The sequence below is a fragment of the Ochlerotatus camptorhynchus genome, unplaced genomic scaffold (assembly GCF_037179485.1).
Source record: "Ochlerotatus camptorhynchus isolate MF236.1 unplaced genomic scaffold, CSIRO-AGI_Acam_v1.1 ptg000336l, whole genome shotgun sequence".
NCBI lineage: Eukaryota > Metazoa > Arthropoda > Insecta > Diptera > Culicidae > Ochlerotatus > Ochlerotatus camptorhynchus.
In genome coordinates this window covers 1,105,558-1,132,931 of record NW_027040824.1, presented here as the reverse complement: position 1 = coordinate 1,132,931, position 27,374 = coordinate 1,105,558, and the positions used below count along the sequence as shown (strand labels likewise).

Genomic DNA, 27,374 nt, shown 5'->3' with positions numbered 1-27,374 from the left:
GCCCACTGGAAACAACGATATGGAAGAATTGCGAGGCCAAACCGCGGCTCTCACTACCGAAATTAGGCACATCAAGGCAAACCGCTCATCCCGTAGCCGTTCGACATCACGTTCGAGTCGAAATGCAAGCGATTTCGAAATATGCTGGTTTCATCGCAAATTCGGTGGTCGCGCTCTCAAGTGTCGAGACCCGTGCCAGTTTAGTAACCAAAAAAACTAAACTCCCGTTCACCCGAATCGGCGAGGGTGAACGGAGCTCCGGAAAGTCGCCGTATTTTGATATTCGATCGTACACAAAGTTTCTTATCGACACCGGTTCGGATGTTTCGATTCTCCCAGCTTCAATTCGTGAGCGTTTGAATGGAACAGCACCTTTCGACCTCTATGCTGCAAACGGTTCCAGAATTAAAGTTTACGACAAACGATTTCTCACGGTCGATCTTGGTCTACGTCGGAGAATCAATTGGCACTTCTTGATTGGTACTGTAGGTGTAGCGATTATTGGAGCAGATTTTCTGGCGTCGTACGGAATCCTCGTCGATCTTAAACACCGACGGTTGATTGACGGACTTACTAAATTATCCTCTATTGGGGGTATAATAGACACAACTGTTCACACCATAACCGTGGTCGCCCTAGATCATCCTTTCCGAGAATTATTGACTGAACTTCGAGAAGTGACGTTGCCAACTACAATTAAAACAACGATCCAGCACGATGTCACCCACTACATTCAAACGAAAGGGCCTCCCATAGCAAGCAAGTGTCGTCGCCTCGCCCCAGACAAACTAGACGCTGCTAAGAAGGAGTTCCAGGTGATGAGTGAGCTGGGTATATGCCGTCCGTCTAGCAGCAGTTAGGCTAGTCCTCTCCATTGCGTCCCGAAAAAGAACGGTCAGTGGAGATTCGTCGGTGACTACCGTGCTTTAAACCAGGTAACTGTTCCAGATCGCTATCCCGTACCACATATCCACGACCTGTTGAATACGTTTCAGGGCAAAAGCATTTTCACCACACTGGATCTCGAAAGGGCGTACCATCAAATTCCCGTGGAAGAATCAGATATTCTGAAGACGGCCGTCATAACCCCGTTCGGGCTTTTCGAATTTACGAGGATGCAGTTCGGATTGTGCAACGCCAGCCAAACCTTCCAAAGATTTATGCATCAGGTGTTTGCCGATATGGATTTTGTTGTGGTGTTTGTAGACGACATCTGCATAGCTTCGTCGACGGAGGAGGAACATTATCAGCACGTACGAGCAGTGTTCGAACGACTCCGATCTTACGGACTTGTGATAAATGTTGCCAAGAGCCATTTTGCGGAACGAAGTGTGGAATTTCTTGGTTACCTGGTTAGCAAGGATGGAGTACGTCCACTTCCAAATCGCGTCGATGCCGTCGTCAAATTTCCACTTTCGACGACTGTCAAAGAGCTTCGAAGGTTTCTCGCACTGGTTAACAGTTATAAACGGTTTATTCCTCATGCCACTGACACCCAGATCGAATTACGGAGACGTATCCCAGACAACAGAAAAAACGATTCCAGGAAGCTATCATGGACAGAAACCGCCGAAAAAGCGTTCCAGGAATGTAAAACTTCGTTAGCGGACGCCACATTGCTGCATTTTCCCGATGCTACAAAACCGCTAAGTTTGCTCATCGACGCGTCGAACACAGCAGCAGGTGCGGTTCTCCAACAGTTAGACGAAGGACGGTGGAAGCCATTGGGCTTTTACTCCGAAAAATTTTCGCCAGCGCAGCTCAAGTACTCAACGTTTGGTAGGGAGCTTACTGCGATGAAAATGTCCGTACAGTACATTCGTCACCTACTTGAAGGAAGGAAATTCATTATATTCACCGACCACAAGCCACTCACAACAGCGATAACTTCAAGTCCAAATTCCAGATTGCCGCACGAAGAACGATATCTACAATATATATATATCCCAATTCACCAGCGATATCCGGCATATCAGCGGGGAATTGAATGTTTTTGCGGATGCACTGTCAAGAATCGAAGCAATCAACGTTCCTTTGGCAATTGATTACGAAACGGTTGCCAAAGACCAACAGGCGGACGTCGAATTGAAGCATCTTCTATTAACATCAACAAGTTCACTGAAACTGGAACCTCGGAAGACCCCCCTGGCATCTGTACCCTTGTATTGCGACGTTTCACAAAATAAGGTAAGGCCGTACATCCTCTTGCAACATCGCCAGGCAGTGCTGAAACACATCCATGGATTAGCACATCCGGGAATTCGCTCTACTCGTCGATTGGTTGCCGATCGATTTGTTTGGAAAAACATGAATAAGGACATCAAGCAATTTGTTCAGAACTGTTTATCCTGCCAGCGTTCTAAGGTTCATCGACATACGAAAGCACCAATCGAAAAGATTCCCCTACCGGATAGCCGATTTCGTCATGTGCACATGGACCTAGTGGGTCCGCTGCCCCCTTCGAATGGATATCGTTATCTGTTAACAATCATAGACCGTTATTCTCGGTGGCCGGAGGCGATTCCATTACACGATATGACCGCCGAAACAGTGGCTCGCGCATTTGTCGATACGTGGATTGCACGCTTCGGAATACCTGAGACTGTAACGACAGACCAGGGAAGGCAATTCGAGTCGGACCTTTTTCGTGAGTTATCAAGAGCGATAGGATCAAAACATGTTCGAACGACAGCTTACCATCCACAGTCAAATGGTTTGGTGGAGCGATTCCACCGAACACTCAAGGAGTCCATAATGGCAGTGAGTCAAAAACATTGGACTGCTGAACTTCCTATAATCTTGCTTGGACTACGAACGGCTTATCGATCCGATTTCGGATGCTCGGTAGCAGAGTTGCTTTATGGACAGACGCTGCGTATACCCGGAGAATATTTTGAGTCAACAGACGAATATAACGATCGCACTGAATTTGCAAAACAACTGAAATCCACTAAACGCAAATGGAAGACTGCTGACCCAAACCATCATGTCAAACCGGCTGCATTTGTAAATCACGAACTCCAAAAGTGCAGTCACGTGTTCGTGCGAATAGATGCTGTGAAGAAACCACTTGTGCAACCGTATGAAGGGCCGTACGAAGTAGCTGATCGTCACGAAAAGTTCATGGATCTTCGAATAAATGGGAAAGTTCAACGAATCTCAATCGACCGCATCAAACCGGCATTCATCTGCGATCAAGGAGTGGATGGTCATCCACAGGACGATAAAAATACGAAAATCACACAATCAGGACACAAAGTTAGATTCCTGGTGTGACTGGGGGGGACTCTGTGGTGCTTGGTATTGCTTTCAATCAGTGCACCCCTCGTGAGCGAACAGAGAAAAAGTCATTCTGTAAAACAGGCCTGATAGGACTAGGAACTTTAATTAATAATAATTGAAATTTAAAAGAACTAAAGTTGAAAAGACGCATCTGTGGCACTTGATAAGTTATACATGTAAACTTCACAAATTCAAGGAATAAAGATCATTTAAAGTCAAGTCAAAATCAGTTTGTCTGTGGATATGGCGCTTTTCACATCGTTAGACGTTGTACACGACCGATGAGACTTACTCAAAATTGATTAGGATTTCTCTCAAAATTGTAGAAAGTGGGGTGAGTGAGTTATATTTTCCTCAACTTTCCTCAAAAATCTGCCGAAAGACCTATTAGAAAAAAGTGAGACATATTGATTAGTTTGAAAGCTTTTAGCGTGAGGGTAAACATTTTTTTTCTTTGTTTTTGTTTTCCGTGCTGAGCACCAATGCCAACGTGATCTATACAAGGTGTGGAGATCTAGCCCTCACGTATGTGTTGGTAGAGGGAAAAAGGTAAACATTGCTGGAGAGGATGACCACGACGTCATAGCAGTCGAAAGCAAATTTGTGAAATATGAAGTACAGCAAATTCTAGATATGTTTGCATGATGATTGCTCTTGCTTGTATGCTTTTGTAAAGTATCCGGGAAATATCAGCAGCCGTTTTGTATTTTTATAGTAGCTACTTACTTGAAAACGGGCTGCTATTTCCTGGTATACAGTGTGCTAATAAAATAATCAATACATTATCTCAAAATTCAGTGGAAAAAAAATCATATATCAAGAGCAAATTTTCATTACGTCGAATGTAACAAATGTAAACAAAGTCAAGCTATCAGTGTCAATCGATGCTCCTGCTATTACACTATATACTGTCCGAATATAGGATCAAATCCCATTTTTAAATTTATTTGCCAGTCAAATTGCTTTTTGACGTAATCACCTTCCGATCAAAATAGTTTTCGATGTTACTTAAGTCACCCAATTTCTATGGAGATGCCGTCTGACTTAAGTAACAGCGCTGAGAAACCCGTGAAAAGTGTACGTTCGTCGTTTCGCTGTGAATAAATCGAACTGTTTAATGCTAAGATGATTTCGGTAGTCCTAAAATGATGAATGGGCTGCACGTAAGGAGACGTAATTGATAATTATCCCGAATATCCTGGTAAATACACTTTGACTTAAGTAACAATAGGGGCCTCCAAACGACGTATAATAATAAATTTTGACTCAAAAACCAGTATTTTTTAGCATGAAAGCTAGCGATTTGCATTTGTATGATTAAAACCCTGCTAAATATGTCAAACATTGCTATCACTATGAGATTATATGTGTTTACTTGGAAATAGGAATAACTTTTCGGTCATCAAAACAAAACTTTATTTTTCTCGGATTGGTGCGAATGTTACTTACGACATAATGAAAATTTGCTCTTGATATGTTGGCTTCATACAGAAATTCTATAATTCATATTCAATTTCCAATGCAAACGCTGATTGAAACAAACGTTATGACGTAACTACGAGCGTGTTTGAGCGTACGGAAGAAGCAAATCGTGCGAAGCCGACTGAAAGCCGACTGAAAAACTGCACCAATACGCACAGGCCATCAATTCCACACCTTGTATAGACCAGGTTGCACCAATGCTACCGACGCCAGGGAGGCAGCTCCTCCCACACCTGGACCCTACCTATCGACCCATCAACTCATGAACCGGGGACCAACGGCTTTACTTCCCTTCCGAAGGAAGGCGTGATCAGAGATGTTATGCCTCAGAACATCCCGGCGGCGCCGACTGGGATTGAACCCAGGCCTGCTGGGGGTGAGAGGTAATCACGCTTACCACTACACCACCGGCACCGCTTAAGTGAAAACATTGATGAAATTTTGACTGAAACTAGCTGTTGTTATCGAGATGGAATCGGAGCTAGAGTAGATCCACCAAAAAGTCTTGTGCGCCGTCATGGAAAATCCGACTGCGTCCCACAGATGGATTGGGAAACACCTGGGAATCCATCATTCGGCGATTTCCCGGGTGTTGAAGTCATTTAAAGAGACCGAGACGATCCAGTGGCGGGCAGGCTGCGGCAGAAAACTAAAGACAGCTTACTAGGTGAAGACCAGGAAGATGTTGAGAGCGTCATGCGTCGGCCGAATCTATCTATCTGCGATGCGGCGAAGAAGGCGGATGTTTCCATCTGGTATGTCCAAAAAACGATGAAACTTTCCGGCATCCAAGGTCCGGAAGGCACCGAACCGAAATGACAAACAAAACACGGTGGCCAAAACCCACGCCAGGAAGTTGTACCAGGAGTGGCTGACGAAACCGAGGTGCGTCGTGACGCACGACGAGACTTGCATCAAGACGGACACAAAGCAGTTGCCAGGGCAGGAGGATTACGTTGTCACAACACGGTTGGCCGTTCTTGATGGGCTAAGGAAGAAGACGAATTCGCCAAAGAGTGCTTGGTTTGGCATGCCATCTGCGGGTACAATCAACGAGCAAATCTACCGGAACGAGTACCTCCAGAAGCGCCTCCTACGAGACGCTGTTTTGGTTGGATTTGGCATCCTGTCACTAGCACTGCCGGTGTTAGACTGGTAAAACTCACAGAACTTGATGGAACTTCACCCGATTGAGAAGTTTTAGCACCGACAAACCGACATTAATGATCATTAGACTGATGCAAAATTTGAAATTTTCGCTGCACAGTGTTCAAGCGGTTCCTATTTGGTTCCTGATTAGCCTACCAAAATTTGAACTCATTTAGTAAGAAACTGACTTGACACAAACCATTTGAAGTTTATATGGAAAAAACTATGGGAAAACCAAATTTTGTGTTCATATCTATCTTATGATTCACCCTATTACTCTGCTCTAAAAATAAATAACTGCACTTGTAGTAAATTTTCAAGGCTACAACTTTGTTCCGGACCATTTTTCGATAAAATGTAAGGATCAAAAGTTATTAATGATTCAAGTCACTATTGTCTTATGATTATGCTCAATTAACTGCTCAGCAGGCAACATTGGTGTTTCTGGCGCGTAGAATAGAGCTAAAACATCATGGCTACTATGTCACACTACAACAGTGTTGCCCACATTGTTTGATCATGCCATAAGATTATCAATCTCTTAAAAAATTAATAACTATTTAATATGATGTTTGGGTGAAAAACAATATTGCGCAAAGTTGTAGCTAAGAAAATTTTCCATAAGAATAACTATATAAATTTTCAACGATGCAATATGAAAGAAGAATAGAAGACTACGAAGAAAAAGTTTGGTTTCCCCATAGTAATTTCCATGTAAACTTCAAATGGTTTGTGTCCAGTCAGTTTCTTACCAAATCAGTTCAAACCTTGGGAGGCTAATCTAGACCCGATTTGGAATCGCTTGAGCACTGTGGAGCGAAAATGTCAAATTTTTCATCAGTCTAATGATGATTAACATCAGAAAGAAATTTCTGATCAAGGCACAAAACTTACATCTGCCGCCGTGTTCGCGAAAAATATGTATCCTAGCCACGAACATGCGTACAAAATTTATGAGTTGGTTCGTGTCTAAGCTATTGCGGACAAATTATTTTTATGTAGATAAAACATTTCTATGGTTTTGACAGATGGGATTGTTGCAAATTTGAATCGGCCGTTATGGGTTCTCGATCAAGAGTTAAGTTTAAGTTTCATGTCGGTTTGTCGATGGTTTGAGGCCATCAAGAAGGCAAGACTTCGTAAAACACCTAAGGTGTTGCAGAACGAGCTGGCTTTGACAGTGGGTAAAAGTATCAAAAGAAGTTGGCTTCACCATTGCCCAAAACCTTATGAGTGGTGTCAAGGGCAAGGTGCGGGTATTTAGTTATGGAGTGGAAATCCAATAAAGCAATAAAGAAACATAACCATAATGTTGTAGTTTATTACTTGAAAGTTTCTAGAAAATCCGACTTACAATGAATTTTTGGCGACCATTTTTGTGTGTCTCACTTTTTTCGAGTACAGTCTTTATAAGGATATTTTAACGTCTTTTAAGCCAATGAGTATACTTGTACACGGTCAATGAGAGTAACTCAAAATTGAGTCAAAGTTGACTCAAAATTGCATAGTTACTCAGTGAATGAGTAGATTTTTCCTCGATTTTACAGGAAAAATTTCTTGAATAGCTAATCTAAATTTAATTTTTTTTTTAACGAGTACCCCTTCAGATACGCACTGCAATGCAATTTTGAGTTGAATTTGACTCAGTTCAGGTAAATGCAGCAGTGTTGGCAAAATCATCAATCAAATAATATTTTTCCGCTCTCATACGGTCTCAATATCACGCGTGATATTGGAAAAAAATATCTTGCTTGATATTGCTTTTACAAGCTCCTTTGATATTGCGAGACTATTCACAACGCGCAAAAATCAAGCTGAGAGCTGACTCGACACAAACATGATTCCGTTCCATATCGTTTTCTTAGAAAGAGAAAGTATAGTTTGCTATCTCTTTTTAATCTTCACCGATGGCAGACGCGAAGGGACTGTTGCCAGCCGTTATGGAAGTTTCGGTTCCATTCGAATGTAAAGCAAAAATCATTAAACTCAATCTCACCACAGTTTGGTGAGATTTGCAGTTGGTGAGTTTTGTTAGCTTGATATTCCGAACTGCGATATCACAGCTTGTAAAATCAACTTCAGATGTTTGCTTGTTGATTTTTGTATACGAAAATAAAGTGATATCATGGTGCTTAGAACAGGTGACCCTCTATGGTAATCAGTTATTGAAAATACACATTATTTATCTTTATTTAAGTCGACATCTCGACTAGACAGAAGGTTGCTGTCAACACGACCCATTTCATAGTGCACAGCTCAGTTCTGAATACTCACACCAGGTGCCATGAGTATACTATTTGACTAATAATTACTTGCTTTAACTTGAAAGCTCAACTAGACAGATGGTTGCTGTTTTTGAAAAAGTTGATCACATTTATAAGACCTATTGTATGGTGACCAGTTTAATTGAAAATGTCTTCACCAGGCGGCAGTAGTGTGCGAAGTGACTTTCCACCTTGTCCGATTTGTTCAGATGCACCAATTCGGTCACCAGGGAACTAAGTGTTCTTTGGATATAATGATTCTTTAAGTAAACATTTTGATATGTTCTTCTTATTCTCCATAGGTATTACGTCCCAACTGGAACTTTGATATTGTCTTCTTCTTCTTCTTCTTCTTCTTCGCATTTCAAGTTTATTGTATATCGCATATCAGCTTATTGCGAGCTCTCAACTTAGTGTTCTAGATGCACTTCCACAGTTATTAATTGAGAGCTTTCGATGCCTGTACCATTTTTGCATTGGTATAATTGTGTGGCAAGTTCAATCATACTTCTTTGCCCAGGGAAGTCGAGAAATTTTCCCACCCGAAAAATTCCTAGACCAGACCGGGAATTGAACCCAGCCACCTCCAGCATGGTCTTGCTTTGTAGCTGCGTCTTTACCGGCTGAGCTAAGGGAGGCTTTTGTCTTCAACTTTTATTTCATCTGCTTCTTTGGGACTGCCGTTGTAACTTGGGAAATGGAGATTACACGAATGTAGCGTATTGGCTTGTACCATAATGTTCGAAAATTTAAATACAGCCCTATGCTTTGTGTAAACGAGGTAAGATAAGTTGAAACACACACAAATATATTATAGGGGTAATGTCGGCCTAAATGCCCCTAATTTGGGCTCATACATGAATTCAGCAATCGACTAAAATTTGAATGGGATCGGAACTAAATTTTGAAATATAGTATAGTGTACATAGTTTTTACCTTTTTACGATGTTTTCCCCCTTCCCCTCTCTTTTGTAGTCCGTCCGTTAGGTTCAATGACTATATGCCAGTTATTCGAAATATGTAACTGAATTTTGAATATGAACGATGGTTGTGTAAAATAAACTTTCCATAGGGGAAATGACGGCTTCGGCATGCCAGACTATTTTCGGCAACCCAAATTGAAACACTATTTTCACTGGATTTTCTTACGAAAACACTTCGCTGAATGCATGCAAACGATTCTTTATGCTTTCAGCTTCAATTTGACTATATTTTTACCACTGAGAAAAAGCAATCTAGCAAGGTTTTCTTGAAATGAAACACACGCACTACAAATTGTAGCTGATTTCGAATTGCCGATAATAGAACAGCAGATTTACATGCAGTTCAAATGGAACGGTTGCCGAAGAAAAACTGGTTGCCGACAATACTCGCTCTCACTAGAGAAGATTGGAGCTTTGTAAAAGCGTTTCAAAACAGTTTTTGACAATTCTTTCGACTGAAATTGTTAGAGCAGCTGGCAGCAATAGATTGTAAACAAACCAATACTGCATATGTGTGCGTTTCTTAGAGAAAAAGGCTATAGATAGAAGGTCGCTGCTTAGGTTGCCGAGAATACGTAAATTCCCCTAACTTAAATTATTAGTTGATTTCCATACCTGCCTGTTTTCAAATGAATCCGATAAAAGGCTGCTTTTTGATGAATAATTTTTAAGTGGCTTTTTACTAGTAAACCCGTTTACAAACCCTCTTCCTCTAAAAACTTTCCAAGGGATTTTTAGAAAAGAAACTTGGGAAAAGAATTTTCGAGATTTGCAGAAAAACCACGTTTGTGTATCACATAAGAGTAAAAACAGAGCCCCACCTGTAGTAGCTCTTGGTTCAAGTTCACCCACAACAACCGCCACTCAGTTCATATCAGTTCCGGTTGCGTTGTTGTACATGTGCTCGGGAAAGTTTATCTTCTAGGTGAACAACGATACGATGTACCAGCAAACACTGCCGTGAAATCAACTTGATGTGTGCTGACCCGGAATTTCAGCCTCAGTTCAAAAAATTACCTAACTCAAAATGGGCACAAAAATCAATGCTCTGCTGCTTTTGAGCAATTTTCTCCTAAACTGTGTCCAATCTCAATTTCCCAATGAATATTTCACATCCGTGGCCAACCTTGAATACCTGCTGGAAAGCGAAGAGATTATCCTTCAACGAATGAGCAAGTACATCAACTTAGCCGAGGAGAAAGTTAAGTTTTTAAAGAGACAGAAGGAAACGTTTACCAATGAGATCAAAGATGCTAAGAAAGACAAAATAAAATTTCTATCGAATCCAATCAACGCGTTCCTAATGACGAAACGCCTTGTTAAAGATTACGCCAAGGTTGATGCCCTGATGCAGATGGGGCTGGACGTCAAGTTGATTGATAATTCGACAATACTGCCAACTGATAGTGATTATCTTGGAATAGCAAACAGTTTGGCGGAAATGCAAGAACTCTATCAATTGGACACGGCTGATTTGGCTAGAGGAGAGATTCTCGGAAGCCCAATGAGAAAGGAGTTGAATTCTGATGAGTGCTACGCTATTGGATCTGCCATGAGTCACAGCGGTCAGTATAAGTATGGTGTTCTGTGGCTGAAAGAGGCTTTAAAGCGATGGAAGAATGAGGATTCGCCCGGTGTAAGTAAGGTTCAAATATTAGATTACGTAGCTTACAGTTTGACAGAGGACAACATGTACAAGGAAGCAACAGAGGTCAATAACGAGTTGTTGAAATTGGAATCAACCCATGAACGGGGTTTGGAACGAGTAGGAGTCCTCAAGCAGTGGTTGGAGCTTATCGAAAAGTACGGACCAAAGCCCGTACCAGGTCCAGTAGATCGTGGATTGTACCATGTACTGTGCCGTGGAGAATATGAAAGGCCGGTATCGCAGCTATCAATTTTACACTGCCGATGGGATTACGGTAAATCTTCTTTTACCAGAATTGCTCCATTTAAAATGGAAGAAGTAAGTTTGGATCCACACATTGTTATCTATTACGATGTAATATCTAGCAAAGAAATCGATAAACTTATTAAACTTGGTAGACCACAGATTCAAAGATCAATGGTTGGACAGGATGACAGTGTGAAGGAAGTATCCCGAACACGCACTAGTCAAAACTCTTGGTTGTATGATATTGATGACCCACTGATTGCGAAAATATCAAAAAGAACTGCCGATATAACTAGATTGAACATGAAAGGCTATGATGGTTTGCAACTGAACAACTATGGAATAGGAGGAAAATACGATCCGCACTTTGACTGGTCAGAACCGATCAAGGAATCGGAACCGGTATTTAAGAGTCTTGGTCTTGGGAATCGAATTGCAACGTTGATGTTTTACGTAAGAAATTGCTTAACGTGTGTGTCTGTTGTTGTACTATTTTAGTTATCGGTATTTCAGCTTAGCGATGTAGAGCTTGGTGGCGCAACGGTTTTTCCAAAAATTGGAGTTGGCGTATTTCCAAAGAAGGGGTCAGCCATTTTCTGGTACAACCTTCTTCACGATGGAACAGGTGACACACGAACACTTCACGGAGCCTGTCCTGTTTTGATCGGCTCGAAATGGGGTACGAGTATGATTGGCATTTAATTTATGAAACTTGAATGATTCCTATTTTTCTTCTAGTTGCAAACAAGTGGATACACGAGCATCACCAGGAATTTGCGAAACCGTGCGGACTTCATCAGCATCGATTAGACAATAAATCTGTTTGATGTGGACAGTTGGATTATTCATTTCATTTTCTTCATGATGCTCCAAAATGCTTCTCGATTTCGCGAGATGTACTTCTACCGTTCTTTTACGAATCGCCTTATAAAAGTGAGTGCGAGTGAGTGAGTTTTTCAAGAAGTGTGAAACGTGAGTGAAACATTGAGAACAATTGTCGGTACAGCTTACAACCGGAATAACTCACGGGCGATTTTACTCTCGTTCTGTACAGTAATCTTTCCATTTATGCAGTGAGTGGCAGACATGGAAAATAATTGGCATTCATTTCGTGCATTCATTTATTTTATTAGCCTCTAACTTTTTTCATCAACAGAATTCCGTAAAATGATATATACAGCTTTAGTAGGTTTTGATATTAACTACCGGTTTTGAGAATGACTCAACCTCAATCTGTAACTCTTATGCTGTACCGATAGTATATAGAATTAAAGACATTTACTCTAATGAAATAATCCTTTTCACTACTAGTTACCTTCGTTAAATATCCTATCGTACAACTAAGGTTTTAAAATTTGATTCAAAACGTCTTTAGGTCTGTGATCTATAGCCAGCCCCACAAACTATTTGACCTGTGTAAAAAAATCCCAATCGATAGATTTTTATTCACTCTAACTCGACAGTTTGATTACGACATAAAAGAAACAAATTGAAAATGAGAAATTGGTTCGGCAAGATGAAAGTTTGGTGATGTCTGTATGTGCGTCTGTGGACGCGTACAAATCTAGGCAAGCTTTCTCCGAGTTGAAACGCTAAAACGGCTCATCAGATTAATATGGTTGATATCTCATATGGCAGGTAAATTATGTTCTTTTTTTAAGTCGAAGGAAGGCATAATGTTCAATGTGATCGTTATCATTTAAAGAAGCAATCTTACGCACTTGCACTGTGTCTATATCAAGATTTGTAAACTTTCCAATGTATTTCAATAAAACCATTTGGATGTTATCCCTTTAAATTTCCACCTTCCTCCACACGTTATTTCTAAACAGTCCAATTCTGAGTAGGATCTATTCATTTCCGTTAGGTGTAGGGGTGCCCAAAATTGAGTACACAATGTTGGATCTGACAAGATAACAAATAAACATACAGGTCGAGGTTGTCCATTCGTTATCTTACCCTTGGGTCTTCTGGTATATTTTTAATTAACCACTTCATTCGAGCAGATAAAATGACGTTTACTACCACTCGAACTTTGAAATGAAACATTATTTTGAGATGTTTTCTTCTAGAACATCGAGAAAATTAGCCAAAATTTATGCGTTTCATAAAAAAATAGAAATTAGTTGGTCCAGTTTTGTGAAATCGCTGGTAGAAAGTCACGCCAAAACTGCTTGACAAAGTGGTCAATTGCAGGGCTCCCTATAATTTGATATCAATTTTTTGGATTCTAGTACATACAAAATAAAAATAAGTACTTGCGTCAATTTGTTTTTCTCAACTGCTTTTTTTTTAAACACAGATAAATAAACTAAATCGTATTGTGAATCCTCATACTTGCGATTTTTTTAATAGATGTGTTGATTTCAATATTCATCAATATTTCTTACTCTATAGTCATGATCCGTTACCAATGTAGTCTGGTTTAAAGCATCCCTCAATTAATGTTTTACTCCTTTTAATTTATCATTTAAATATTCTGATGATTATTTACACATTTAGGAAAACCAATTTCCCAAACAGTCGTTTTGCTTCCATCAGATCCTTGTTGCCCATTATTTGGATTTATTTAATGTTTTAAAACCTTGAAAGAACTAGATACGTCAATAATAAGTTTGTACAACTCATCTTCTTCTGGGTTCCAGTTCTGGCGTACTTGATATTATGAAATGCACAACCGAAGAAACCCTCTCAGAAACAATAAAAAGCTGGTGGTTTGTAAACCGAGCAACTTTGTCGAAGACCGTAGAGCTATAGAAAATATGCCCATGGTCACTCTACCGACCTTATTGCCCTAATGTTCTTCTGTAATCGAGAACGTATTGGTTTATTATGGATTCCACTATTATAGGAGCACTATCGCAACTATAGATGTAAAGGGGTCAACATATTGAGGATAATCAATGGTTTTCCGTCATTTTTGGGCTAATTTCATGTTTCAATTATGCAGTTTACTTTACTTTAAGGACGTTACATATGAAACATAAATTTATTTGGTTTCCAACCATCGTTCTGGCGTAAACCCCATACCGCAACTATAGATACACCACTATTACAGGAACACCTACTCCATTTGTATACAAAGGGTAATGGAAATCTCGTAAAAAAAAAAAAAAAATTGTCTTATTTTCGTTGCATGTACGAATGCATTTCGTACGATCGCACTTTTATATGTTAATGAAACAAACCCTCCAAAATATTGATGATGTTTAAAGCCATACTTATGCCAAAGGGTTCTGATGATTCAATTCACTTAGAAGACAGCCAGGCTCCATTCCCTTCCGTGATGAATGATTTTCCTACACCAGGTATAATGTTCGTCGTTTATTGTAATCCTATCTCCAACATCATTTTGGCGATTCAACCTTCATGGATGGCTGTCAAACCAATTTCAACTACCTAAGTCTCCCATACTATGCAGCATTCACGTCAACAGCAGCAACCAAAACCTTTCCAACACACAAAACGCTACACATCACCGCCATCAGCAACAGGAGCGACAACAATATCAACAGGTGCCTTAGAAGATATGAAAAGTAGCAGTTTGCTGGTCCGTACACGCAAACCAAAAATTTATTACGTTCAATGTTAGATGCATTTCCTATCATCCTCCGTAGCGAATACCACAGAGAATGATATAAGTTGGCCATGCAGACGATGCAATGATTGTTTATATATTTTTTATTCCATGTTCTGTCTACGCTTTCGACTATACCACAAAGCTTTTTATAAGCTATAGGCATGCTTGTTACTTATAACACTTGCATCGATTTTCTCCAATTTCCGTTCAGCATAAAAAGCATGCGATATCAAATTATCGTACAATGAGCGCTTTTTATTGGCTTTTAGCATATCCATCTTCCGAAGCATGGAGAGCACAGTGCAGAAAGCACAGGTCCGACAATCGCAACGTTCGTGGTTCGAGTCAGTCGGCACCTTTTTTTTAATGTTTTTGTCATATTAATTTCTCTCACTTATACACTCTACATTTTTCGGTCTCCAATTTTCTTTCATTGGACTGCAGCTCGGTATATCTCATACTTTGTTCATGTGGTTTCCAATAACATCCTGCGATGTTGAATCCTGCATAATTGTTAGCAAACCTCCGGTTGGGTGTATGAGTTAGGCGTAATATTAGCACTCTGCCAGATGAAAGGCAATGCGAATGTTTCGTACAATTATGAACCATATGTTTATAACTAATCCCATTTTTCCGAAACGACGTAAGAGAATGTACGACCAAATATCTTCAGTGCGGAATTACGATTATTGTGACCCTTACCAAAAGATTCCTGTGATCGTATAGCAGTTTGCGGCACGTCTTGTTCGTACGGATTGCACGGTAAGAATGAGAAAAAAATATTCCCCTAACAAAGTCGTTGCTAGACAGGGTGGTTTGAGCAACCAGAATAGCTGATTTCTACTTGGATGACACCCTCTCTCAATCCGCTATTTCGAGACGTTTTCCAAGTCTGATCGGCTTCCATCGGTTTGGTCAAGAGGTCCGCCAGTTGATCGTCCGTCTGCACGTATTCCACCTGCACACTTCCTTTTGAAATGAAATGTGCTCCCGGATAAAGTAATGCTTCACATCAATATTCTTCGACCGTTTGGATTCACAGTTTTTGGCAATCCCATTGCAGCCTTGGCTGTCATCATAGATTGTGACCGGTTCACGAGTCTTCAGTTTCTAGTCTTCTAGGATACCAGACAGCCTAACTGCTTCCGATACCGCCGAGCGATGTTCCAGCGATGTTGCTTCTTGATTGACCAGCTGACCAAGGTGACGAACACGAATTAAGCAAAGCCACTTACCCACTTACAGTCCTCGGTGTCAGAAGCCCAATCCGCATCCACGTAGCCCACCAATGGTTCTGCAAAATTCGGTTCGGCGATACTCCAAGCATTTGGTTTTTGTCCCCTTGATGTGCCGAACCACACGTTTAAAATTTTGCAATTTTTTTTTTTTTTTAACATTTTGAGAGAGTTTTAGCCGTTGGCTAATTCATCTCTATAAAATAGGAGGCCCCAGAGGGGGGTTCTGCCAGCAAATTTTGTTACGAAGTTGGCTTACAATTCACATGTACTCAAATAGAAGCAATTAAAACAGATTTCAGTAAAAAGACTAACAATACAGGCAACGAGAAGAAAAAAAAAACAATCTGTTACATCAAAGTTTTTTTTTTTTTTTTTTTTTTTAATAATTCGTTTATTTTTCCAGGCTCATTTGCTGTAGCTTTGCGGAGCCGATATTCATTGTTTAGATAACAAAATTACTTAAAACTAACGTTAGTAAAGCGGGGGCCGATTACTCGCGGCTATCTCGAGGTTAGGGGTAACAAATTGTAACAAATGGATGGCAGGGTAGGGATTGTGAACACAAGGTTTGGAGAGCAATGTGCTCTTGATCTCGAACTAGGCGACACTCTGATGAAAAAGACAAACATGGGGGTACACCGATGGGTAGCTAACAACTTGGGAGAACACAAGATGACACTAACTTCTAAATCCTCAAATCTATCCGTTTTAAAAACACATAAATTAAATTCAAATAGTCAAGGTCTCGGCTCGCCAAGACATCTCTAACGGGTATCGCGGGTTGTTTTCCTCGGGCCCTGAGGGATGTGGATAACTCAGATCTGGCAACACGGTGTAAGGTACACGACCAAACAACATGCTCGATATCGTGATAACCACTGCCACACGCACATAAATTGCTGCCTGAGAGCCCAATTGGATAGAAGTGCGAGTCTAACGAGCAGTGATTGGACATAAGCCTTGATATAACGCGTATAAAGTCGCGGCTCATGTCCAACCCTTTGAACCATGGTTTGTTCGACACCTGTGGGAGAATAGAATGTAACCATCTTCCCAATTCACCATCATTCCATTTTTGTTGCCAACTGATGAGGACTTGCTGGCGAGCAATGGAGAAAAATTCGTTGAAGGCGATTTGTCGCTCAAAAATATCGCCTTCCATAGCGCCCACCTTAGCCAATGAGTCCGCTTTCTCATTACCCGGAATTGAGCAATGAGATGGGACCCAAGCTAAGGTGATAGTATAGGAGCAGTTAGATAAAGCACTCAGTTTAGATCGTATTTCAGGCAGGAAATACGAGGAGTGCTTCATCGGCCTCATTGAACGAATAGCCTCCAATGAGCTAAGACTATCCGTAAAAATGAAATAATGGTCAGAAGGTAGTGAGGCAATTCGCTCTACTGCGTAAAATATAGCTGCGAGTTCCGCAACGTATACGGAGCATGGTTTCTGCAGTTTATAGGAGGCGCTATGAAATTGATTAAATACACCAAATCCAGTGGAAGCATTTATGGTTGACCCATCTGTGAAAAATCTTTTATCGTTACTTACATGGTGGTACTTGATTGCAAAAATTGAGGGAACAACCATCGACCGATGGTGATCTGGTATTCCATGGATTTCTTGCATCATGGTCAGATCAAAATTTACAGAGGAACTATAGAAGGCTTGGAAGCAATCACGATTGGAGATTAATGAAGAAGGACCAACCTCCAGCGTCATGTACTCATAGTACAAACTCATGAATCTTGTTTGAGGATTTTGGTCGAGCAGCTTCTCAAAGTGTTCTATTACCAAAGGATTCAATACTTCACAACGGATGAGGAACCGGAAAGACAGCTCAGCGAAACGATCTGTCAGTGGGAGAACACCCGCGAGTACTTCGAGGCTCATCGTATGCGTCGAGTGCATACAGCCAAGCGCGATTCGGAGGCAACGGTATTGAACTCGTTGCAGCTTCAAGATATGTGTTTTCGCCGCGGATTGAAAGCAGAAGCTACCGTACTCTAGAACCGACAAGATGGTTGTTCGATACAACCTGATAAGATCTTCCGGGTGTGCTCCCCACCAAGTTCCGGTAATTGTACGAAGAAAATTGATTCTTTGTTGGCATTTTTGTTTTAGATACGCAATATGTTTTCCCCATGTGCATTTGGAATCGAACCAGACACCTAAATACTTGAAAGATATACTTTGAGTGATTGTTCTACCCTTTAGTTGAAGCTGTAACTGTGCAGGATGATGCTTCCTAGAAAAAAACAACCAACTCAGTTTTCTCCGGAGAGAATTCGATACCCAGCTTCATAGCCCAAGTAGACAAATTGTCTAAGGTATCTTGCAATGGTCCTTGCAGGTCCGGTGCACTTGGCCCTATAACAGACACAACGCCGTCATCTGCAAGCTGCCTTAGCGAGCAATTTTCATCAAGACAACCATCAATGTCTTTGACATAAAAATTATAAAGAAGGGGGCTTAAACATGAGCCCTGGGGGAGACCCATGTAACTACTTCGTGAAGTTGTCGAGTTTCCATGAGAAAAGCTCATATATTTCTCAGACAACAAGTGGCTCAAATAGTTGTTCATAATTGGTGAAAGCCCACTATCGTGGAGTTTATCCGAAAGGACATCGATACAAACAGAATCAAAAGCCCCCTTAATGTCCAAGAAAACTGAACCCATTTGCTGTTTTTGCGAATAGGCCAGTTGAATTTCAGTTGAAAGCAACGCAAGACAGTCGCTCGTTCCTTTGCCTCTCCGAAATCCAAATTGCGTATCTGAAAGTAAACCATTCGACTCGACCCATTTGTCTAGACGAAAAAGAATCATTTTCTCCAACAATTTCCGTATACAGGACAGCATCGCGATGGGACGGTACGAGTTATAATCCGACGCGGGTTTACCGGGTTTTCGAATGGCGATAACTCTTACTTGCCTCCAATCATCCGGAACAATGTTGTGCTCCAGAAATTGATTGAATAAGTTCAACAAGCGTCTCTTCGCGACGTCTGGGAGATTTTTGAGCAAGTTAAACTTGATTCTATCCATTCCTGGAGCTGAGTTGTTACATGAGAGGAGGGCAAGTGAGAATTCCACCATCGAAAACGGAGAATCTATTTCGTTACTACCCGACGGACTATCACGAACGTTGGTTTGAACCGACACCGAATCCGGGCAAACTTTCTGCGCGAAGCTGAATATCCAACTGTCTGAGTACTCCTTGTCTTCGTTGACCGGTGATGACGCGTTGCGCATTCTCCTGCCGACATTCCAGAGTGTTCTCATCGAAGTCTCTCTCGACAAACCATCGACGAACCGACGCCAGTAACCGCGTTTTTTGGCTTTAATCAAGGTCTTAAAAGTTTTCTCGTGGTCGGTGTACCGCTCGAAATCCTCGACCTTACCGTGTTTGCGGAAGCGTTTAAACGCGGCGGACTTCTCGCTGTTCGCGTCGGTGCAATCCTTATCCCACCACGGAGTGAGAGGTCGTTTGCGAACGAAAACACCCGGAACGCGTTTCGTCTGTGCTTGAAGAGCGCAGTCAACGATAAGTCGCGATAAAAAGGAGTACTCATCCAGCGGAGGGAGTATCTCAACCGAATCAGTACCACCGAGAACCGCGGACGCAAATTTTTGCCAGTCGATGTTTTTCGTGAGGTCGTACGCGATGTCAACCGAGCGAGTGGAAGATGAACCATTGGTAATAGAAATTTTGATTGGCAAGTGGTCACTACCGTAGGGATCTTGAATTACTTTCCACGAGCAATCCAACGATAGTGAACTCGAACTGAGGGAGAGGTCTAATCTACTTTCTCTTGCTGGAGGTTTGGCCACTCGTGTTACTTCCCCAGTGTTTAGAATTGTCATATTGAAGTTATCGCAAAGGTCGTATATCAGGGTTGAGCGGTTGTCATCGTACAGTTCCCCCCAGCCTGTACCGTGGGAGTTAAAATCTCCTAATATCAACCGAGGCTCAGATAAAGCTGAGCAGATATCTGAGAGACCTTGGCGAGAAATCGCAGTTCTTGGAGGAAGATATACTGAGGCAATACTGAGGCTTTTACCTCGAATATTTACCTGACATGCGACAACTTCAATGCCTGTCACGGAAGGCAGATCGATTCTATGAAAGGAATGGAGCTTATGAATCCCGAGAAGCACCCCTCCATACGAATCTGCTCGATCAAGGCGAATAATGTTAAAATCGTGGAAAGGGAGATCGGTGTCTGAAGAAAGCCATGTTTCACAAAGAGCAAATGCATCACAAAGTGAGTTGTGAACTAAAAATTTGAATGTGTCAAGTTTCGGTATAAGACTTCTACAGTTCCACTGAAGAACAGAGATCATATCCCCGACCTCATTCGGAAAATTATCCATCAAAGGATATGATCGATGCAAGGAAGGACCACCTAGAAGCTAGTTGCTTCAAAAGAGTTTTCACGAATGGAAGCACTAAATTAATAATGTTCCGAGTTGAGTCAGAGACGTTGAATATATTGAAGATGCTCTCCACAATTTCAGAAAACGTGAACATGGCATCATGTTCTTGCTGATTATTCAGCTGTTTTTCTGGCTGAAAAACTGGGATACCTGGGGTTTTAGATGATCCCGGAAGTGGCGGAAAGTCCTTGTTAAAATTACAAGATTTAAATCCCGGTGGTGGGGGTTTCGGTACATTTCCGCTACCTCTTAAATTTGTCAAGGTAGGTTGGTAGTCCATACGAGAGGCCTTACGAGGTTTTTGGGTGACGTTTATTTTGGACCGCTTCCTCGTGTTGCCATTAAAGACAAAAGGACTACTCTCACCCACCTCTGAGTCAGAGCCCTGATCATCATCTGGCAGGAGGTGGAATGTGTTGTTGCTTTTTGGGGTGGTTTGGGAAGATGAAGCGGTCGTTTTTAAAATTTCTGCTAACGAGCGCTTAGAGCGAGCTTGCAAAGACCGCTTTAGTTTTTCTCCCTGCTGTTTGTACTTCGGGCAATCACTCAGAGCATGCGGAGCATCCTTACAGTAAACGCATTTTGGGGTAGCATGACAAGGACCCTCCGTATGCTCCTCCCCACATTGATCGCACCGCGGTTTGTTGGAACAAAAGTCCGCGGTGTGACCTAGTTGTTTGCATTTCAAGCAATTCATTACCCTCGGTACAAACAAGCGTACAGGTAGTCAAACCTTCCCAATTGTGACGTAGTCAGGTAATGCCGATCCTGAAAAGGTCACACGAAACGAATCTGAGAGGGTATACTTTTTTTTTGTGCCTATGTGCGACACTGACTGCAGTTGAATGCAGTCCAGTATCTTGACTTTCGGGAGGGCACGGTTTTTGAAAATGCCGAAAGATTCGACTTGCAGGAAATCCTCACAAGTCAGACTCGATTCGGTGACCACTCCTTCAATTTCTACGTCACAGCTGGGGACGTAGACTCGATATTCGATCGAAAAAAACTCACAGGCAACAATCCGGTTTGCCTGTTTCAGGTCATCAACGGTAACGCGCAGTTTGTTTGACGTTACCTTAAAGATATCGGTTACGGCCGAAAAATGTTTTGTCAGATCCTTCGAAATCCGAGAAATATTCAAAGGTTTTTGTTTGGGCCGGAAAAAAACAACCCACGGACCTTTTGAGTCGCTTGGGTAAGCTTTATGGCGGGGGGTCGCAGAAATTTTTAAGGGAACGGTTGGAGTAGGGGGAACAGGTGGACGAGGGGGCGATGGTGGAGAAGGGGGAGCAGGGGGTGAAGGAGGTTGTTGTTTAGACATCACCTTTGGGTAAGCTCCAGTGCTCGTTTTGGGGTCCGAAGTAGAATCCCCTGAGGTATCCATTTCCTCTTCAGTGAGAAGCAGATTTTCGAATGATGGAGATTTAACAGACTCATCATCGGAGATATCTGCTAGCGAAATACCCCCGCCATCATTGGTTTCGTCCATTGCGGGGTCTTAAGTACCTCCGCAACAGATTTCGACATAAAAAAGGAAATATATATATATATATATGTATTTATATATATATATATATATTTAATATATATATATATATATATATATATATATATATATACCTATATATATATATGCGTTGAGAAAAAAAATAATAATAAAAAAAAAAATAATAACTAAAAAAAAAAATAAGAAAAACAATAAACTTATCCAAAAAATATAACGGTAAAAATAATACTTAATCCAACAAAGCAAAAAAAAAAAAAAACCTTTAAAATGGAAAAAAAAAGTGCCAGGAAAGTTAATCAACACTATAGGGAGATTAATCAACTTGCAAAAAAAAAACAGTAAATGAAAAAAAAAGAAAAAAAAAATGAAAACTTTTTCAGGAAAAAACAAAAAGGTGTCAGAAAAGTTAATCAACACTGTATGGAGATTAATCACGTTGCGGAGAACGGAAGATAACCGTTTGTTACTTAACTCTCCACACAAGCGCACGGAGTGTGGCTGATGACGATGATCTATCCTGATGTGAGAATGATGGTGATGATCGTTCTATTGTTGCCCTCGAGTGTTTGCAACAAAGCACCGGCTGGCTCGCCGGCTGGTGAACTCGATGACCTTGATTTTGCCGTTTCGTGATGCGATGAAACTTGTTGGTTAGAGATGTACAGCTCATCTGCCGGACTCGGCCGAAAATGACTGCTTCCTTTCTCGAACGATTGAGCGGCAATTACAATTCCGCGATGCTCACTACACTGTTGTATACTACAACACCACTCAGTATGAAAGCGGATTGAAAAAAAAAAAACCTCAATAGAGATCTCCAAGCGCAATCTCACGAACACTAAAATCCAACATCCATACATAAAAATAAAGAAGAAGAAGAAACAAAAAGGTATCGCGATATCACAACTACTTAAAAAGGTAGCGCGCGGTCTCACGCACACTTTTGTGCATCTGGAGAACTCTATAGGGGAAAAAAACTAGTACCGATTACGGAGTGCAAGCAATACTTGACCGAAACAGTCGAGCGTTCGATGTGGAATGTTACATCAAAGTTAGGTAGGGTTTTGAAAGAGATCGGAGCTCCCCCTTAGGAGGGGTAGAGATCTACCGTCAGCCAAAAGAAAGTTAAAAGGATCTAAATGTTGTTGTATAACCCAGCGTCCTTGAGGAAATAAATAACTGTCGCAAAAATGGAAGGTTCGTCGCCCAGTATGTCCCTAATGCTGTTGGGAAGTGCGTACTGCTCCCTTAGTTGTTGGTATTGCGGACACAGGCATAGGATGTGTTCTACCGATGCAGTGGTTCCGCAAACGTAGCACATTCTGTGGAACTGCGTCCCACCAAAACTACAGTATGCAAAAAAAGTTTATCCACCCCCCTACCAATTTACATTTTTTTTTTGTTTTTCTGGTGAAAATCAGTTTAATTTTATGAGTGTTCTTCCATGATTTATCAATTTATGTTTATTTATCACATTGCCATTGAAAATACGGCGTTTAGGTATATCTTTTCTTAAGATTTCATGTGATAAATTATGAAAAATTGTAAAAAATTACGCAAAAAAAGTTTATCCACCCCCAAACGGATACTATGATTTATGTGTTTTTAACAGAGTTTTAGTGTGTATCCTGCATCTTTATCGAATGTAAACATTGCGTCAATCTGTCATTTAGTGCTCTTGAAGTTTTCATGCTTAAAATTTCAGTTTTGTGTTCAAAATTGGAAGTTTTTTGTTTCATAATGCCCAAAAAAGATCAAATTTCGATCAGTATCCGAAATTTGAGTATTGAACATCACAAAACTGCTGAAAGCTACCGTGATATTGCCGATATTGTCCAGCTTCACAAAGATACGGTCTCTAGAATTGTACAGATGTACAAAAAGCGTGGTTCTATCTCACCAGCTAAGCGATCGGGGCGTCCTTCAATGACAACTGACCGAATTGACAGAGCTATCGTGAAGAAGGCGGAGCTGGACCGGGGATTATCAGCTCCGAAAATTGCTACACAGATTGAAAACAAGTTTTCCATTCAACTGACATCACAATCCGTACGAAATCGTCTTCATAAGAAAAGTCTTAAGGGCAGAGTAGCTCTTAAGAAGCCATGGTTGTCCGCAATATATATAAAAAAAAAGATCGAAGTGGGCCCAGGACCACATTTCATGGACCAAAATTTTATGGTATCTGATGGTATGGTCTGATGGTATCAATGGTGACCCAAATAGCATTACTTTCGTCTCGTCTGACCAGATCACCTTATTTCAGTCATCACTGGTCCATGAAATGTGGTCCTAGGCCCACTTCAATCTTTTTTTAATTTTTTTGCGGACAACCATGGCTTCTTAAGAGCTACTTTGCCCCTAAGACTTTTCTTATGAAGACGATTTCGTACGGATTGTGATGTCAGTTGAATGGAAAACTCGTTTTCAATCTGTTTCTCAATTTTCGGAGCTGAAAGTCCCCGGTCCAGCTCTGCCTTCTTCACGATAGCTCTGTCAATTCGGTCAGTTGTCTTTGAAGGACGCCCCGATCGCTTAGCTGGTAAGATAGAACCACGCTTTTTGTACATCTGTACAATTCTAGCGACCGTATCTTTGTGAAGCTGGACAATATCGGCAATATCACGGTAGCTTTCACCAGTTTTGTGATGTTCAATACTCAAATTTCGGATACTGATCGAAATTTGATCTTTTTTGGGCATTATGAAACAAAAAACTTCCAATTTTGAACACAAAACTGAAATTTTAAGCATGAAAACTTCAAGAGCACTAAATGACAGATTGACGCAATGTTTACATTCGATAAAGATGCAGAATACACACTAAAACTCTGTTAAAAACACATAAATCATAGTATCCGTTTGGGGGTGGATAAACTTTTTTTGCGTAATTTTTTACAATTTTTCATAATTTATCACATGAAATCTTAAGAAAAGATATACCTAAACGCCGTATTTTCAATGGCAATGTGATAAATAAACATAAATTGATAAATCATGGAAGAACACTCATAAAATTAAACTGATTTTCACGAGAAAAACAAAAAAAAATGTAAATTGGTAGGGGGGTGGATAAACTTTTTTTGCTGTATGTGAGATCCTTGTATGGCCTGTCCTAAGACGAGAAACCACCTTCTGGTCCCGTAGTTTCGACATATCCGTCCACTTGCTCGTCGTTCCTTTGATTCTTCGGATGAAGAGGGATTGGGATTGGCACATCTCAGCTTCCCAGGCTTCCCACATTTTGCTGACTATCCATCGCTTTATGTCCTGTAGTGGCACTTCGTCGGTGTAACGGGGGCCAGCTGGTCCAGACCCTGCCAGGCTGTCGGCTTCGCTGTTTCCTGGGATACCACAGTGCCCAGGGATCCAGGAAAACACCATGTTCGGAGGTGTGGCCTCCACAATACCCTGCAGTGCTGTAAATTCTCAAAATCATTTGAACATTTTTGATGAAAATGAGAAAAGTAGCTCTTCGCTATCAAAGGGGACCTCCTCCGAATGGGTGATATCTGTTGCTTAGTCATTTGACGAAGGCATGGATCATTCTCATTTGATAAACGCTATATATTATTCAATTGAATGTAACCTACACACAAACGGAGCTCTGGTCGACATTCCGGCGAAAAAGTGAAGCCAACCCGACACCAACCTGACTTCTATCAAACCCCAACCCGATGTTGACCCGACATTGACCCGACATAAACTCAAAATTGACCCGACAACAACACGACATTGGGTCGACATCGACCTTAAATTAGCCTTACATTGATCCGACATCGGGTCGACTTGTCTGTTCGGGACCATTTTGCTGGATTTCTTCCATACTCCACTGTCGTATATCAAATGATACTGAGTGACTCAATTGACAGTGACAATGAGCTTCGAATGAGAAAGGGGCTCTTCAAATTATGGTCATGTGAGAATTCGTTTACACAGAATTGATTGAATGGTTGTTTTGGTTCATCTTCAATCGAATGAATGAAAATTTACAGCACTGATACCCTGTATCCAGGGGTGAGTCATGGTCTCCGATGTAAGGGCTTGTATCACGCTATACGAATCGGATAGCACCAGTATGGGCCGGTCCGAGGGTGTTGTAACGGCAACAAAGATGGCCGCAGCTTCGGCGGAGAAAACCGAGCATTGTGGTAGTAGGCTGCTACTAATCGGTGCTGAAATTCCGGCTACTCCAATTCCGACCCCGGCTCGGGAAAGCGATCCGTCTGTGTATATGTGGGCATGGGTTGGGTAAAGGGTGTCCACGATGAAATTGCCACACTATGAAATTGCTCTAACTTTTTAACCGTTGGGTAGAATTTAATGAAAATTTGGGTGGATTTAGTTCATAGTGCATTATTTACATCCTGCAAGTTTTAAAGTCCTGTGATCAAAACTCGCGGAAATGGAGTCGAAAAAACAGCTCGTGCGTGATAAAATCTTGCGCATTCATCACGAGAACAAGGATCTCTCGCATCGTTCCATCGCTAAAACCTTGGGAATCGCGAATTCCACGGTGTCGCGAGTGATTAAGCGGTTCGAGGAACGGTTGACCACCGATCGGAAGCCCAGAAGTGAAGGAAAAAGTATTCCGTACAACACCAAAAATCACAACCGCGTAGTTGGGGCCTTCAACCGAAATCCGAACGCCTCCGTTAAGGATGTGGCTAAAAAGCTGCACCTAAGCCGAAGTTTTGTCCAGAAGGCCAAAACTAAGGCTGGGCTTCGAAGGCCCCTAATCGCGACGAGAAGCAGAACAAGTCAGCCAAAACCCGTGCCAGGAAGTTGTACCTCCACATGCTGACGAAAGTTGAATGCTGCATCATGGACGACGAAACATATGTGAAGGCCGACTTCAAACAGATCCCCGGCAACCTGTTTTTCACGGCCAAGGATAAGTTCAGCGTTCCGGAGCATGTCCGCACTCAGAAGATGTCCAAATTTGCGAAGAAATTCCTGGTTTGGCAAGCCATCTGCGACACTGCCATCGTGCGGGAAGCGGAGTGCACCTTTCGTGACCCAGGACACGATGAACGGACAGGTGTACATAAAAGAGTGCCTCCAGAAGCGGCTGCTTCCTCTCCTGAAGGCCCACAACGTCCCAACAATCTTCTGGCCGGATTTGGCCTCATGCCACTTCTCCAAGGACGTGCTGAAGTGGTATGCGGACAATAAGGTCAATTTCGTGCCGAAAATGTTCAACCCTCCCAACACTCCGGACCTCCGCCCCATCGAGAAGTACTGGGCGATTATGAAGCAGCACCTTCTTAAACGACCTAAGGTAGTGAAGACAGTCGAGGAACTGAAGAAAGTATGGGTTTACATGCAAAAAACGGTTGATTCACAGGTTGTGCAGAATCTTATGGCCGGGGTTAAGGCCAAGGTGCGGGCATTTGCGTATGGACTGTAAATAAAATACGAGTAAAATGGTAAAATGAAGTTTAATAGTTATTTCTCAATCCCTGAAAATTTGATGGCAATCGGATGAAACCTCGAATTTTGCGAATCAATTTTGTGTGTGGCAATTTCATCGTGGACACCCTTTAGTCCGAGCCTA

The 27,374-nt window shown here is 41.6% G+C and overlaps 2 protein-coding genes across 2 annotated transcripts in view; one reads left to right on the top strand and one right to left on the bottom strand.

Moving 5' to 3' along the window:
• jdp (DnaJ domain-containing protein) overlaps nt 1-27,374 on the bottom strand; it is a 163,059-nt gene that overhangs the window by 32,982 nt on the left and 102,703 nt on the right. The window lies entirely within an intron of this gene.
• Nucleotides 10,025-11,881, top strand: LOC135708867 (prolyl 4-hydroxylase subunit alpha-2-like). Its single transcript, XM_065231040.1, has 3 exons — nt 10,025-11,507; nt 11,568-11,733; nt 11,793-11,881. The coding sequence occupies exons 1-3, from the start codon at nt 10,188-10,190 to the stop codon at nt 11,879-11,881; spliced, it is 1,575 nt and encodes a 524-aa protein (XP_065087112.1). The 5' UTR covers nt 10,025-10,187.

What these genes read in the sequence shown, in the direction of transcription:
- LOC135708867 (XM_065231040.1), top strand. Translation starts at nt 10,188, where the DNA reads ATGGGCACAAAAATCAATGCTCTGCTGCTTTTGAGCAATTTTCTCCTA. An exon ending in TTGCAACGTTGATGTTTTAC is followed by an intron (nt 11,508 to 11,567) that starts GTAAGAAATTGC and finishes TCGGTATTTCAG; the next exon opens with CTTAGCGATGTAGAGCTTGG. An exon ending in TTTGATCGGCTCGAAATGGG is followed by an intron (nt 11,734 to 11,792) that starts GTACGAGTATGA and finishes TTTTTCTTCTAG; the next exon opens with TTGCAAACAAGTGGATACAC.